The 15,735-nt window shown below is 41.6% G+C and overlaps 1 protein-coding gene across 1 annotated transcript; it reads left to right on the top strand.

The window, feature by feature from the left end:
* Positions 1 to 11,343: 11,343 nt before the first annotated feature.
* On the top strand, positions 11,344 to 15,430 carry LOC123061522 (uroporphyrinogen decarboxylase 1, chloroplastic). The gene is made up of 5 exons (XM_044484650.1): positions 11,344 to 11,597; positions 11,681 to 12,069; positions 13,179 to 13,463; positions 14,084 to 14,319; positions 15,053 to 15,430. Exons 1-5 carry the CDS (start codon positions 11,465 to 11,467, stop codon positions 15,219 to 15,221), a joined length of 1,212 nt encoding a protein of 403 aa, XP_044340585.1. The 5' UTR covers positions 11,344 to 11,464; the 3' UTR covers positions 15,222 to 15,430.
* Positions 15,431 to 15,735: the final 305 nt, after the last annotated feature.

Below are 15,735 nucleotides of genomic sequence, written 5' to 3'. Positions count from 1 at the left end.
TAATGCATCATCCTGCAACTAACACATTAGTCACATTGCTTGCAAGGCTTATAGTGATGTGCATTACCGAGAGGGCCCAGAGATACCTCTCCGATAGACGGAGTGACAAATCCTAATCTCGATCTATGCCAACTCAACAAACACCATTGGAGACACCAGTAGAGCATCTTTATAATCACCCAGTTACGTTGTGACATTTGATAGCACACAAGGTGTTCCTCTGGTATTCGGGAGTTGCATAATCTCATAGTCAGAGGAACATGTATAAGTCATGAAGAAAGCAGTATCAATAAACTGAACGATCATTATGCTAAGCTAACGGATGGGTCTTGTCCATCACATCATTCTTTAATGATATGATCCCGTTCATCAAATGACAACACATGTCCATGGCTAGGAAACTTAACCATCTTTGATTAACGAGCTAGTCAAGTAGAGGCATACTAGGGACACTCTGTTTGTCTATGTATTCACACATGTACTAAGTTTCCGGTTAATACAATTCTAGCACGAATAATAAACATTTATCATGATATAAGGAAATATAAATAACAACTTTATTATTGCCTCTAGGGCATATTTCCTTCAGTCTCCCACTTGCACTAGAGTCAATAATCTAGTTCACATCGTCGTGTGATTTAATATCAATAGTTCACATCTTTATGTGATTAGTTCACATCTCCATGTGACTAACACCCAAAGGTTTTACTAGAGTCAATAATCTAGTTCACATCGCTATGTGATTAACACCCAAAGAGTGATCATGTTTTGCTTGTGAGATAAATTTAGTCAACGGGTCTGCCACATTCAGAGCTGTATGTATTTTGCAAATTTTCTATGTCTACAATGCTTTGCACGGAGCTACTCTAGCTAATTGCTCCCACTTTCAATATGTATCTAGATCGAGACTTAGAGTCATCCAAATCGGTGCCAAATCTTGGATCGACCTAACTCTTTATGACGAACTCTTTGTCACCTCCATAACCGAGAAACATTTCCTTATTTCACTAAGGATATTTTTTACCGCTGTCCAGTGATCCACTCCTGGATCACTATTGTACCCTCTTGCCAAACTTATGGTGAGGTACATAATAGGTTTGGTACACAGCATAGCATACTTTGTAGAACCTATGACTGAGGCATAGAGAATGACTTTTCATTCTCTTTCTATTTTCTGTCGTGGTCGGGTTTCGAGTCTTTACTCAACTTCACACCTTGCAACACAGGCAAGAACTCCTTCTTTGACTGTTCCATTTTGAACTACTTCAAAATATTGTCAAGGTATGTACTCATTGAAAATATATCAAGCGTCTTGATCTATCTCTATAGATCTTGATGCTCAATATGTAAGTAGCTTCACCGAGGTCTTTCTTTGAAAAACTCCTTTCAAACACTCCTTTATGCTTTCCAGAAAATTCTACATTATTTCCGATCAAAAATATGTCATTCACATATACTTATCAGAAATGTTGTAGTGATCCCACTCACTTTCTTCGAAATACAGGCTTCACCGCAAGTCTATATAAAACCATATGCTTTGATCACTTTATCAAAGCATATATTCCAACTCCGAGATGCTTGCACCAGTCCATAGATGGATCGTTGGAGCTTGCTCACTTTGTTAGCATCTTTAGGATTGACAAAAGCTTCTGGTTGCATCATATACAACTTTTCTTTAAAAAGTCCATAAAGGAATGCAGTTTTGACATCCATTTGCCAGATTTCATAAAATACGACAACTGCTAACATGATTCGGACAGACTTTTAAGCATCGATACGAGTGAGAAAATCTCATCGTAGTCAACACCTTGATCTTGTCGAAAATGTTTTGCGATAATTCGAGCTTTGTAGATAGTAACACTACTATCATCGTCCGTCTTCCTCTTGAAGATCCATTTATTCTCAATGACTCACCGATCACCGGGCAAGTCAATCAAAGTCCATACTTTGTTCTCATACATGGATCCTATCTCAGATTTCATGGCCTCAAGCCATTTTGCGGAATCTGGACTCATCATCGCTTCCTCATAGTTCGTAGGTTCGTCATGGTCTAGTAACATGACTTCCAGAATAGGATTACTGTACCACTCTGGTGCAGACCGTACTCTGGTTGACCTACGAGGTTTAGTAGTAACTTGATCTGAAGTTTCATGATCATCATCATTAGCTTCCTCACTAATTGGTATAGGAATCACTGGAACTGATTTCTATGATGAACTACTTTCCAATTCGGGAGAAGATACAATTACCTCATCAAGTTCTACTTTCCTCCCACTCGCTTCTTTCAAGAGAAACTCCTTCTCTAGAAAGGATCCATTCTTAGCAACAAAATATCTTGCCTTCGGATCTGTGATAAGGTGTACCCAACAGTTTCTTTTGGGTATCCTATGAAGATGCGCTACTCCGATTTGTGTTCGAGCTTATCAGTTTGAAACTTTTTCACATAAGCATCGTAACCCCAAACTTTAAGAAATGACAGCTTTGGTTTCTTGCCAAACCATAGTTCATACGGTGTCATCTCAATGGATTTAGATGGGGCCCTATTTAAAATGAAGCTGTCACTAATGCATATCCAACAAAGTACGGTTATGACGTTCAGACACACCATTATGTTGTGGTGTTCCAGGTGTCATGGATTTGTGAAACTATTCCATATTGTTTTAATTGAAGACCAAACTCGTAACTCAAATATTCGTCTCCGCGATCAGATCGTAGAAACTTTATTTTCTTGTCACGATGATTTTCCACTTCCCTCTGAAATTCTTTGAACTTTTTAAATGTTTCGGACTTATATTTCATCAAGTAGATATATCCTTATATGCTCAAATCATCTATGAAGGTCAGAAAATAACGATACCCACCGCGAGCCTCAACACTCATCGGACCGCAGACATCAGTATGTATTATTTCCAATAAGTCAGTTGCTCGCTCCATTGTTCCGGAGAAGGGAGTCTTAGTCATCTTGCCCATGAGGCATGGTTCGCAAGCATCAAGTGATTCATAATCATGTGATTCCAAAAACCCATCAGCATGGAGTTTCTTCATGCGCTTTACACCAATATGACTTAAACGACAGTGCCACAAATAAGTTGCACTATCATTATTAACTTTGCATCTTTTGGCTTCAATATTATGAATATGTGTATCACTATGATCGAGATTCAATAAACCATTTATATTGAGTGTATGACCATAGAAGGTTTTATTCATGTAAATAGAACAATAGTTATTCTTTGACATAAATGAATAACCGTATTGCAATAAACATGATCCAATCATATTCATGCTCAACGCAAACACCAAATGATATTTATTTTAGGTTCAACACTAATCCCGAAGGTAAAGGGAGTGTGCGATGGTGATCTTATCAACCTTAGAATTGCTTCCAACACATATCATCACCTCGCCCTTAACTAGTCTCTGTTTATTTTGCAACTCCCGTTTCGAGTTACTACTCTTAGCAACTGAACCAGTATCAAATACCAAGGGGTTGCTATAAACACTAGTAAAGTACACATCAATAACATGTATATCCAATATACCTTTGTTAGCTATGCCATCCTTCTTATCCGCCAAGTATCTAGGGCAGTTCCACTTCTAGTGATCATTTCCTTTGTAGTAAAAGCACTCAGTTTCAGGCTTTGGTCTAGTTTTGGGCTTCTTCACGGGAGTGACAACTTGTTTGTCATTCTTCTTGAAGTTCCCTTTCTATCCCTTTGCCCTTTTCTTGAAACTAGTGGTCTTGTTAACCATCAACACTTGATGCTTTTCTTGATTTCTACCTTCGCCGATTTTAGCATCGCGAAGAGCTTGGGAATTACTTTAGTTATCCCTTGCATATTATAGTTCATCACGAAGTTTTAGTAACTTGGTGATAGTGACTAGAGAACTTTATCAATTACTATCTTATCTGGAAGATTAACTCCCACTTGATTCAAGCAATTGTAGTACCCAGACAATCTGGGCACATGCTCACTGGTTGAGCTATTCTCCTCCATCTTGTAGGCAAAGTATTGTCAGAGGTCTCATACCTCTCGACACGAGCATGAGTATAAAATACTAATTTCAACTCTTGGAACATCTCATATGCTCCATGTTGTTCAAAACATTTTTGAAGTCCCGATTCTAAGCCGTAAAGCATGGTGCACTAAACTATCAAGTAGTCATCATACTGAGCATTGTCAAACGTTCATAACGTCTGCATCTGCTCCTGCAACAGGTCTATCACCTAGCGGTGCATCAAGGACATAATACTTCTGTGCAGCAATGAGGATAATCCTCAGATCACGGAGCTAGTCCGCATCATTGCTACTAACATTTTTCAACTTATTTTTTCTCTAGGAACATATCGCGAGCTATTGATCTACAACATAGTTATGCAAATACTATCAGGACTAAGTTCATGATAAATTAAAGTTTAATTAATCATATACTTAAGAACTCCCACTTAGATAGACATCCCTCTAGTCATTTAAATGACCACGTGATCCAAATCGACTAAACCATGTTCGAGCATCACGTGAGATGGAGTAGTTTTCAATGGTGAACATCACTATGTTGATCATATCTACTATATGATTCACACTCGACCTTTCGGTCTCCAGTGTTCCGATGCCATATCTGCATATGCTAGGCTCGTCAAGTTTAACCCGAGTATTCCGCGTGTGCAAAACTGGCTTGCACCCGTTGTATGTGAACGTAGAGCTTATCACACCCGATCATCACGTGGTGTCTCGACACGACGAACTGTCGCAACGGTGCATACTCAGGGAGAACACTTATACCTTAAAATTTAGTGAGAGGTCATCTTATAATGCTACCGCCGAACTAAGCAAAATAAGATGCATAAAGGATAAACATCACATGCAGTCAAAATATGTGACATGATATGGCCATGATCATCTTGCGCCTTTGATCTCCATCTCCAAAGTACTGTCATGATCTCTATCGTCCGACATGATGATACGTCTCCAACGTATCTATAATTTTTGATTGCTCCATGCTATATTATCTACTGTTTTGGGCAATATTGGGATCTATTTTCCACTTTTATATTATTTTCGGGACTAACCTATTAACCGGAGGCCCAACCCAGATTTGTTGTTTTATGCCTATTTCAGTGTTTTGAATAAAAGGAATATCAGACGGAGTCGAAACGGAACGAAATCAACTAGAGAAGTTATTTTTGGAACGAAAGACACCCGATGGACTTGGACCCCACGTCAAGGAAGGAAGGAGGAGCTCACGAGGGTAGGGGCGCGCCCACCCCCCTGGGGCGCGCCCCCTGCCTCGTGGGGCCCTCGTGGCTCCCCTGACGTGCTTCTTCTGCCTATATAACTCCATATACCCAAAAACTTCCAGAAAACAGATTAGATCGGGAGTTCCGCCGCCAGAAGCCTCCGTAGCCATCGAAAACCAATCTAGACCCGTTCCGGCACCCTGCCGGAGGGGGAATCCTTCTCCGGTGGCCATCTTCATCTTCCCGGTGCTCTCCATGACGAGGAGGGAGTAGTTCTCCCTCGGGGCTGAGGGTATGTACCAGTAGCTATGTGTTTGATCTCTCTCTCTCTCTCTCGTGTTCTTGATTTGGCACGATCTTGATGTATCGCGAGCTTTGCTATTACAGTTGGATCCTATGTTTCTCCTCCCCCTCTTCTCTCTTGTAATGAATTGAGTTTCCCCTTTGAAGTAATCTTATCGGATTGAGTCTTTAAAGATTTGAGAACACTTGATGTATATCTTGCCGTGGATATCTGTGGTGATAATGGGATACCACGTGCCACTTGATGTATGTTTTGGTGACCAACTTGCGGGTTCCGCCCATGAACCTATGCATAGGGGTTGGCACACGTTTTCATCGTGATTCTCCGGTAGAAACTTTGGGGCACTCTTTGAGGTTCTATGTGTTGGTTGAATAGATGAATTGAGATTGTGTGATGCATATCGTATAATCATGCCCACTGATACTTGAGGTGACAATGGAGTATCTAGGTGACATTAGGGTTTTGGTTGATTTGTGTCTTAAGGTGTTATTCTAGTACGAACTCTAGGGCTGTTTGTGACACTTATAGGAATAGCCCAACGGATTGATTGGAAAGAATAACTTTGAGGTGGTTTCGTACCCTACCATAATCTCTTCGTTCGTTCTCCGCTATTAGTGACTTTGAAGTGACTCTTTGTTGCATGTTGAGGGATAGTTATGTGATCCAATTATGTTAGTATTGTTGAGGGAACTTGCACTAGCGAAATTATGAACCCTAGGCCTTGTTTCCTAGCATTGCAATACCGTTTACGCTCACTTTTATCATTCGTTACCTTGCCGTTTTTATAATTTCAGATTACAAATACTATTATCTACTATCCATATTGCACTTGTATCATCATCTCTTTGCTGAATTAGTGCACCTATACAATTTACCATTCTATTGGGTGTGCTGGGGACACAAGAGACTCTTTGTTATTTGGTTGCAGGGTTGCTTGAGAGAGACCATCTTCATCCTACGCCTCCTACGGATTGATAAACCTTAGGTCATCCACTTGAGGGAAATTTGCTACTATCCTACAAACCTCTGCACTTGGAGGCCCAACAACGTCTACAAGAAAAAGGTTGTGTAGTAGACATCACATGACACCATGATCTCCATTATCTTGATCTCTATCAATGTGTCATCACATGGTCGTCTCGCCAACTATTGCTATCGCATAGCGATAAAGTAAAGCAATTATTTGGTGCTTGCATCTTATGCAATAAAGAGACAACCATAAAGGCTTCTGCCAGTTGCCGATAACTTCAACAAAACATGATCATCTCACACAAAAATTTATATCTCATCATGTCTTGACCATATCACATCACAAAAAGCACTACAAAAACAAGTTAGACGTCCTCTACTTTGTTGTTGCAAGTTTTACATGGCTGCTACGGGCTGAGCAAGAACCGTTCTTACCTACGCATCAAAAAGCACAATGCGGTATAGTGATTGCTTTTTGATCTTCAGAAAGAACTCTATTCATTGAATCCGATTCAACTAAAGTTGGAGAAACTGACACCCACCAGCCACCTGTGTGCGAAGCACGTCAGTAGAACCAGTCTCGCGTAAGTGTACGCGCAATGTCGGTCTGAGCCGCTTCATCCAACAATGCCGCTGAATCAAGAATCAACTACTGACGGCAAGCAATATGTATATACCCATGCCCACAACTCCTTTGTGTTCTACTCGTGTATATAACATCTACGCATAGACCTGGCTCGGATGCCACTGTTGGGGAACGCAGTAATTTCAAAAAAATTCCTACGCACACGCAAGATCATGGTGATGCATAGCAACGAGAGGGGAGAGTGTTGTCTACGTACCCTCGTAGACCGTAAGCGGAAGCGTTATGACAACGTGGTTGATGTAGTCGCACGTCTTCATGATCGACCGATCCTAGTACCAAAAGTATGGCACCTCCGCGATCTGCACACGTTCGGCTCGGTGACGTCCCACGAACTCACGATCCAGTAGAGTGTCAAGGGAGAGCTTCGTTAGCACGACGGCGTGATGACGGTGATGATGATGCTACCAAAACAGGGCTTCGCCTAAGCACCGCTATGATACGACCGAGGTGGATTATGGTGGCACACGACTAAGAGATCAATGACCAACTTGTGTGTCTATGGGGTGCCCCCTGGCCACGTATATAAAGGATGGAGGGAGGAGGAGGTCGGCCCTCATAGGGCGCACCCAAAGTGTGGAGTCCTACTAGGACTCCCTAGTCCTAGTAGGATTCCACCTCCCACATGGAATAGAAAAAAGGGAAGGGGGAAGGAGAAGGAAGGAAGGGGGTGCACCCTTTCCCTAGTACAATTCGGACCAGTCCATGGGGAAGGGGCGTGGCCACTCTTGAGGCCTTTCTCTCCTTTCCCGTATGGCCCATTAAGGCCCAATACGAATTCCCGTAACTCTCCGGTACTCCAAAAAATATCCGAATCACTCGAAACCTTTCCGATGTCCGAATATAGCCTTCCAATATATCGATCTTTACGTCTCGACCATTTCGAGACTCCTCGTCATGTCCCCAATCTCATCCGGGACTCCGAACAAACTTCGATCATCAAATCACATAACTCATCATACAAATCGTCACAGAATGTTAAGCGTGCGGGCTCTACGAGTTCGAGAACGATGTAGACATGACCGAGACTCATCTTCGACTAATAACCAATAGCGGAACCTGGATGCTCATATTGGTTCCTACATATTCTACGAAGATCTTCATCGGTCAAACCGCATAACAACATACGTTGTTCCCTTTGTCATCCGTATGTTACATGCCCGAGATTCAATCGTCGGTATCTCAATACCTAGTTCAATCTCGTTACCGGCAAGTCTCTTTACTCGTTCCATAATGCATCATCCTGCAACTAACACATTAGTCACATTGCTTGCAAGGCTTATAGTGATGTGCATTACCGAGAGGGCCCAGAGATACCTCTCCGATAGACGGAGTGACAAATCCTAATCTCGATCTATGCCAACTCAACAAACACCATTGGAGACACCAGTAGAGCATCTTTATAATCACCCAGTTACGTTGTGACATTTGATAGCACACAAGGTGTTCCTCTGGTATTCGGGAGTTGCATAATCTCATAGTCAGAGGAACATGTATAAGTCATGAAGAAAGCAGTATCAATAAAACTGAACGATCATTATGCTAAGCTAACGGATGGGTCTTGTCCATCACATCATTCTTTAATGATATGATCTCGTTCATCAAATGACAACACATGTCCATGGCTAGGAAACTTAACCATCTTTGATTAACGAGCTAGTCAAGTAGAGGCATACTAGGGACACTCTGTTTGTCTATGTATTCACACATGTACTAAGTTTCCGGTTAATACAATTCTAGCACGAATAATAAACATTTATCATGATATAAGGAAATATAAATAACAACTTTATTATTGCCTCTAGGGCATATTTTCTTCAGTCTCCCACTTGCACTAGAGTCAATAATCTAGTTCACATCGTCGTGTGATTTAATATCAATAGTTCACATCTTTATGTGATTAGTTCACATCTCCATGTGACTAACACCCAAAGGTTTTACTAGAGTCAATAATCTAGTTCACATCGCTATGTGATTAACACCCAAAGAGTGATCATGTTTTGCTTGTGAGATAAATTTAGTCAACGGGTCTGCCACATTCAGAGCTGTATGTATTTTGCAAATTTTCTATGTCTACAATGCTTTGCACGGAGCTACTCTAGCTAACTGCTCCCACTTTCAATATGTATCTAGATCGAGACTTAGAGTCATCCAAATCGGTGTCAAAGCTTGCATCGACGTAACTCTTTATGACGAACTCTTTGTCACCTCCATAACCGAGAAACATTTCCTTATTTCACTAAGGATATTTTTTACCGCTGTCCAGTGATCCACTCTTGGATCACTATTGTACCCTCTTGCCAAACTTATGGTGAGGTACACAATAGGTCTGATACACAACATAGCATACTTTGTAGAACCAATGACTGAGGCATAGGGAATGACTTTTCATTCTCTTTTTATTTTCTGCCGTGGTCGGGTTTTGAGTCTTTACTCAACTTCACACCTTGCAACACAGGCAAGAACTCCTTCTTTGACTGTTTCATTTTGAACTACTTCAAAATCTTGTCAAGGTATGTACTCATTGAAAATATATCAAGCGTCTTGATCTATCTCTATATATCTTGATGCTCAATATGTAAGTAGCTTCACCGAGGTCTTTCTTTGAAAAACTCCTTTCAAGCACTCCTTTATGCTTTCCAGAAAATTCTACATTATTTCTCATCAACAATATGTCATTCACATATACTTATCAGAAATGTTGTAGCTAACGGATGGGTCTTATCCATCACATCATTCTTTAATGATCTCGTTCATCAAATGACAACACATGTCCATGGCTAGGAAACTTAACCATGTTTGATTAACGAGGTAGTCAAGTAGAGGCATACTAGGGACACTCTGTTTGTCTATGTATTCACACATGTACTAAGTTTTCGGTTAATACAATTCTAGCATGAATAATAAACATTTATCATGATATAAGGAAATATAAATAACAACTTTATTATTGCCTCTAGGGCATATTTCCTTCATACACATGTCACATCAGCCTATTAATTTACTTTTGATTCTCTCATGCATGATTAGTACTCCCAGGCAGACCCAGACAGCAACCAAGCGTCCTTTCTCGGTAGCCTGAGCCAGGCTAATGGTGCTGGGATATTCCCAAGACAGGCTAATGGTGTATTTTCGTTTCAGGCCAGGCTAGCTTCAGGTACTCAGGCACGAACCAAACAGTGTCCAGGCCGATCTCAGGGAGGTCTCAGGCCAAGGAAATTTGGTCCAGGACACGAACCAAACACTCCCAAAGTCCACTGCCAAACAATCAACGACCACGCCCAAAGTTCGGCCTGCAGCTTACAAAAGATGAGGAACACCGTGCACTGTGCTAGTCACCAACTCCTTCCTCTCAGTTACGGCGAGCACAAAGAGAAGTAGGAGCGGCAGTGATTGCAATCTTCATCAGGCGGCAGGAGCTGTCTTCCTCTGCGAGCAAGTCTACTGGCTTCATGCCACGGTCCTCCTTAAGAAGAGAAGGCAACAGAGCATAGTCGATGTTTTTCCATGGTGGTCTTTTTGTTGTCCACGACAACTGAGAAAGATGATTTCCAGTGACGATAGAGCGGCGGCGGCTTGGGGGTGAACGAGGAGTCGAGAACGAAGTAACAAGCTCATTTTCTTCTCCTGCTCCGTTTAAAAAAAAGAGGTTCGAGGTTCTTTTTATTTGACAGAGAAAGTACTGCGTTTTAAGGAATACTGTAGTACAAATACCACAATTTTTTAGGCCAAACAGCTCAAAGTAATTAAAACCATAGTATTTAAAATTTTTGTACTCCCTACATTCTATAATGTAGTGCTTCCTCTACCTACGTGCTTCAACTTTGACCGTAAATTTAACTATCAAGACCGATTGCGACGGGAGCAAAAGTTATATCAGTGATTTTGTATTCGAAAGAAGTTTTTAATTATGTAACTTTTCTCCCGCCGCAGTCGGTCTCGTTCGTTAAATTTATGATCAAAGTTCGACCTCGAAAAGCACGGACGCACTATATTTTAGAATGGAGGGAGTAGTATTCTCAAAATACTTAGAAAATGTAGAGCTATCAAACAGGGACGACAAATATACTTCTCCCTACACTTAAAGGCCAGTTCTTTCTAGCCCAATCCAAAATTTTATTTTAAAACTTTATAAATTCGGCTTCTAGAGCGCAGCTTATTTCCAAAGCCTCGAATAAACCACAAAAGAACTGGCCTGAACGTTCGTCAGTTGTTGGGCCCCCTGTTCTGCCCTCCATCGCACCCCAACCCAAACTCCCACCCCCAACCCAAAATCAGATAAGCAAAGCAGCGCGACCTCGCGAGCGCCATGATGTCCCCGACGACCACCGCCACGGCTACGGCCACGGCCGCCGCCTTCCTCTCCGCGGCGCCTGCCTCCTCATCCTCTACCCACCGCAGGCGTAGCCGTCGCGCTGCTATCTCCGCCTCCCTCTCGTCCGGTAAAACCAACCGCTCTAGTACCCCCTACTCTCCCTCCCCGACATTTCCGCCCCAATCTGACCAGTACGCATCGCATCGCCAGAAGAACCGCTGCTCATACGTGCGGCGAGGGGCGAGGATGGGCTGCCTAGGCCGCCGGCGTGGATGATGCGGCAGGCTGGGCGGTACATGGCGTCGTACCAGGCGCTGTCCAAGCGCCACCCTTCGTTCCGGGAGCGGTCGGAGACCACCGACCTCATCGTCGAAATCACGCTACAGCCGTGGCACGCCTTCGCACCCGACGGCGTCATCCTATTCTCGGACATACTCACGCCCCTGCCGGCCATCGGGGTGCCGTTCGATATCTCGGAATCCAAGGGGCCGGTGATCCAGTCTCCCGTGCGGACGGAGGAACAGGTCAGGGAGCTCGTTCCCATAGATCTCGATAAGCTCCAGTTCGTCGGGGAGTCGCTCAAGATTCTGCGCAGCGAGGTAATGCCGATACATTTGTGTGCTTAGCTATGAAAGGTTAAAATTGCCATTGTTTTTTGTTGTAATAAATTAGCATTGGTGGTTTGTGGTGAACTGGTGCTAGCTATATCAGTTTATCAAGCATTGTTTAGAAACCTTTTATAGGCATCATAGGAATCAAGTAGTGGTGTGGTTTTGCGTTATGAAAATGGTACCATGGGATGAAATTGTTGGTTACCAATTAGGTGTAAGATGAAACCTAGAAATCGATTGCTGAATAGAGCTATTCTGGTGCAGTTATCGTGACTCAGAAGAGGGTCTCATAGGAGAATGCCAGTGAACTCACGGAACTTGTCGTGATTCTGTCGGTCCAATAGGTGATGAACAGTACCTGTATTTTTTTGCAGCTTGTTTTTATCATTGACTAAAGTGATTTGGAACATTGGCTGCATGGTTGACATCAAGCTCACAGTATAGAGTCAGTAAAACCAAAACTGATGGCGTAATTTAGTAGCTTCAGGACAATTTCTGCCTCTATGCCTGACTGCTAGCTGATATAAATCTCAGAAAGAAATACTGATATGTAATGTGTGGATGACAAAAAACTGATACATTCTGGTTAGCCAGCATATACTCCACAATTCACAACGTTGGGAATGTAAACTGGAGGCTGCAAAAGAAAGGAGACTGTGGAACTTGTTGGGTTTCCAAGCATTTGGATGTTAGTGGGCAGGCTTATGCCGATGCCTTTTTTGCATTCTAAACATTGATTATGTATGTTATAGCTATTACCACATGCTCTCTTTTACATGCTTTGAAATAAATGGTGATGCTAATGCTTGTTTCAATTCTCTAAATCTTCCAGCAGCTTCTAGTCAAACATGAGTATGATGATATTTGTATTTCTTTACGGAGGGAGTACAACCTAAGATCATCATATCTTACTTGATTTGTGTGTTCAATGTTCTAATGTTTAATGTTATACACTCATCGCATAATATTTTCATCAGCATTAATAAGCTTTATAAGTAGCCCTTTGTATAAAGAATTGGACTAAATCTGCTTTATCTATGCACTTGCACTGGATTTTCTTCTGACACTCGTACGCCTCTGTTTCCACTACCTGCTAGATTGATGGAAAAGCTGCTTTGCTAGGATTCGTGGGGGCCCCATGGACAATTGCAACTTATGTTGTTGAAGGAGGGATGACCAACACTTACACAAATATAAAGCGCATGTGCCACACAGCACCAAATGTCTTGAGGGGCCTTCTCTCTCACCTCGCAGAAGCTATATCTGACTATATCATTTACCAAGTAAACTCTGGTGCTCAGTGTATACAGATATTTGATTCATGGGGTGGGCAACTTCCACCTCATGTGTGGGAGCAATGGTCAAAACCATATATCAGACAGGTACCTGTTCCTTCCTTTCTCTCGCTCTTATCTATTTCCTTATGACATGGTGGCTGGTGTGTCTAGTGTCGACCAGGTTGGAGCTGCACTGTATAATAGAGCATTAATGATTGTCAGTGTTATGTTCCCAAGTTCAACGTGTATTGTAAAATATCTTCCGTTGTGTTTATACTCAAATACTTCTGATATGACGCGCTACTTTAAACTCTTTGTAACTGCTGTTAACTGTACCCATTTTACGAAACTGTACGGTTATGATTGCAAGTTCTTCTATAATCTGATAAGGAACACACAACGAGCATGCAAGAATCAATACAAACAGTCGGATACCATATTCATGTCAGCAACATGTTCTTATATACATGCATTTGGATACTGTATTGTGCTATATTTGACTTTACATATCTGCAAGGAGGTAAAACGCCATTGGCACATACTGATGACTTATTTTGGTCATAAATGGTGATTTCTTTTGAGCCCTATCACTTTAAAATGAATATCTAATGCAACCTAAAGACTTCAATTTAAACCTTTGAGTACATAGTTTGTAAGGTTAGCAAAAGTTAAAGAGTTCTGTTGATTATGTTCTTTTGATCTTTATGAAACTATTTCATTGGCAGATTGTGGCTAAGATTAAGACAGAATGCCCTCACATACCACTTGTGCTGTATATAAATGGAAATGGAGGCTTGCTCGAGCGCATGAAGGACATCGGAGTTGATGTTATTGGGCTTGACTGGACAGTGGATATGGCAGATGGAAGGAGGCGCGTTGGTGATGGAATTAGTGTACAAGGGAACGTGGACCCAGCATATCTATTTTCCCCATTACCAGTATTGACTGATGAAATTCATAGGTTAGTCAATACTTCATCGTGCACTTATTTTATGTTATTTTAGTTTTTATATAAATACTCACCGAACAGTTTATCAGTGAGGCCTACCAAACTTCTTTATTTGTATTATATGTTTTGTCATCAGTTATTCATATTAAGTCTTCACTCATCAACCAGTGGCTGTGCAAGGAATTCAAGCATGTGATGTCAATTTAAATTTGTGATGTAAATGCATTGGTGTCTACAAATTTATACTATCTTTTGCATAAATTTTACTAGTGCTTAAGGGTTTTGCAAAAATGTTGTGTGGCCAATTCACCACACAGCTTGAACTAGGCTTCGCCACTGTCATTGACCCTATGTTGTATGGCCTATTAAGGCCTTCTTAGTTCATCTCAGTTCAACTGTGCCACTTGTGCAACTGATTCCATTTCTGAAGCATTCGTTCAATTTCATACCAAGTAAGCTATTTGTATTTTGCAGTGTTCATCTTTAAATGTCTTCCAACTTCTGGTTGTAAAACAATAAATAGATGATCACATCACATGATCACAGAGTGTTGCATTCTCTTTTGGCAGGGATACATTAGTTTTAACTTCTAAGCGCTGCAAGTTTAGGTCCTTAGGGTTTGTATTATGTCATAGGACTTTGTATCAGTTGATGATCTAACTGGGTTGCACAATTCACTCACTATTTTCAAAATACATTTGTAGGTATTGCTAATGATTGTTTCCCCTCATGTTATACTATGTAGGGTTGTGAAAGCAGCTGGTCCGAAAGGTCATATACTTAACTTGGGCCATGGTGTTCTTCAAAAAACACCAGAAGAAGCTGTAGCACATTTCTTTGATGTCACAAGGAGCTTGAGATATGACACCCTTTTCCAGGGTCATCTTACTGAAGAATTGCAACATGTTGCTTGATGATGGCCAGTAGGCTTGCCGTATTTTTTTTTGGTCTTACCGTTCTCAGCTCAATACCTTCTACATTATTAGAGTTCATTCCCTTTTGCTGGGGCTGTTCCTTGTAGAGACACCATGGCCAAATCAACTCAATTTTGTTCATTATGCATCTATGTATTTCAGTCATTCATCTACTCAGCAAAGGAAAGGCATGCCTCCTGCTTTTAGAAGGGAGCTGGAGTTTATTCAAGTGGGTTGTTCAACCCTTTCTGTGTTAGTTCCTTGCATCGGTTATCATTCCAGTTTAGAACGAACATGTTGCAGGTATTGCAGTCTTATACTTTGTCTTCTTTTGCGTATGTTAATGAGCAGCTGAGCATCATGTTTTAGGTGCCATGATCTGGTCTGGTACCAATATTTTAGGTGCCAGTTGGGTGCCATGACCTACCAGGCTGCAGTGCTTTAAATTGAATCAGTGCCGCCCATCTTGGAAATTATTTGTTGCAGTGGGAGGTTAGCCCATGTGCTGACCTGC

The sequence above is a fragment of the Triticum aestivum genome, chromosome 3A (assembly GCF_018294505.1).
Source record: "Triticum aestivum cultivar Chinese Spring chromosome 3A, IWGSC CS RefSeq v2.1, whole genome shotgun sequence".
Classification (NCBI taxonomy): Eukaryota; Viridiplantae; Streptophyta; class Magnoliopsida; order Poales; family Poaceae; genus Triticum; species Triticum aestivum.
This window is presented reverse-complemented; position numbering and strand designations above follow the sequence as displayed.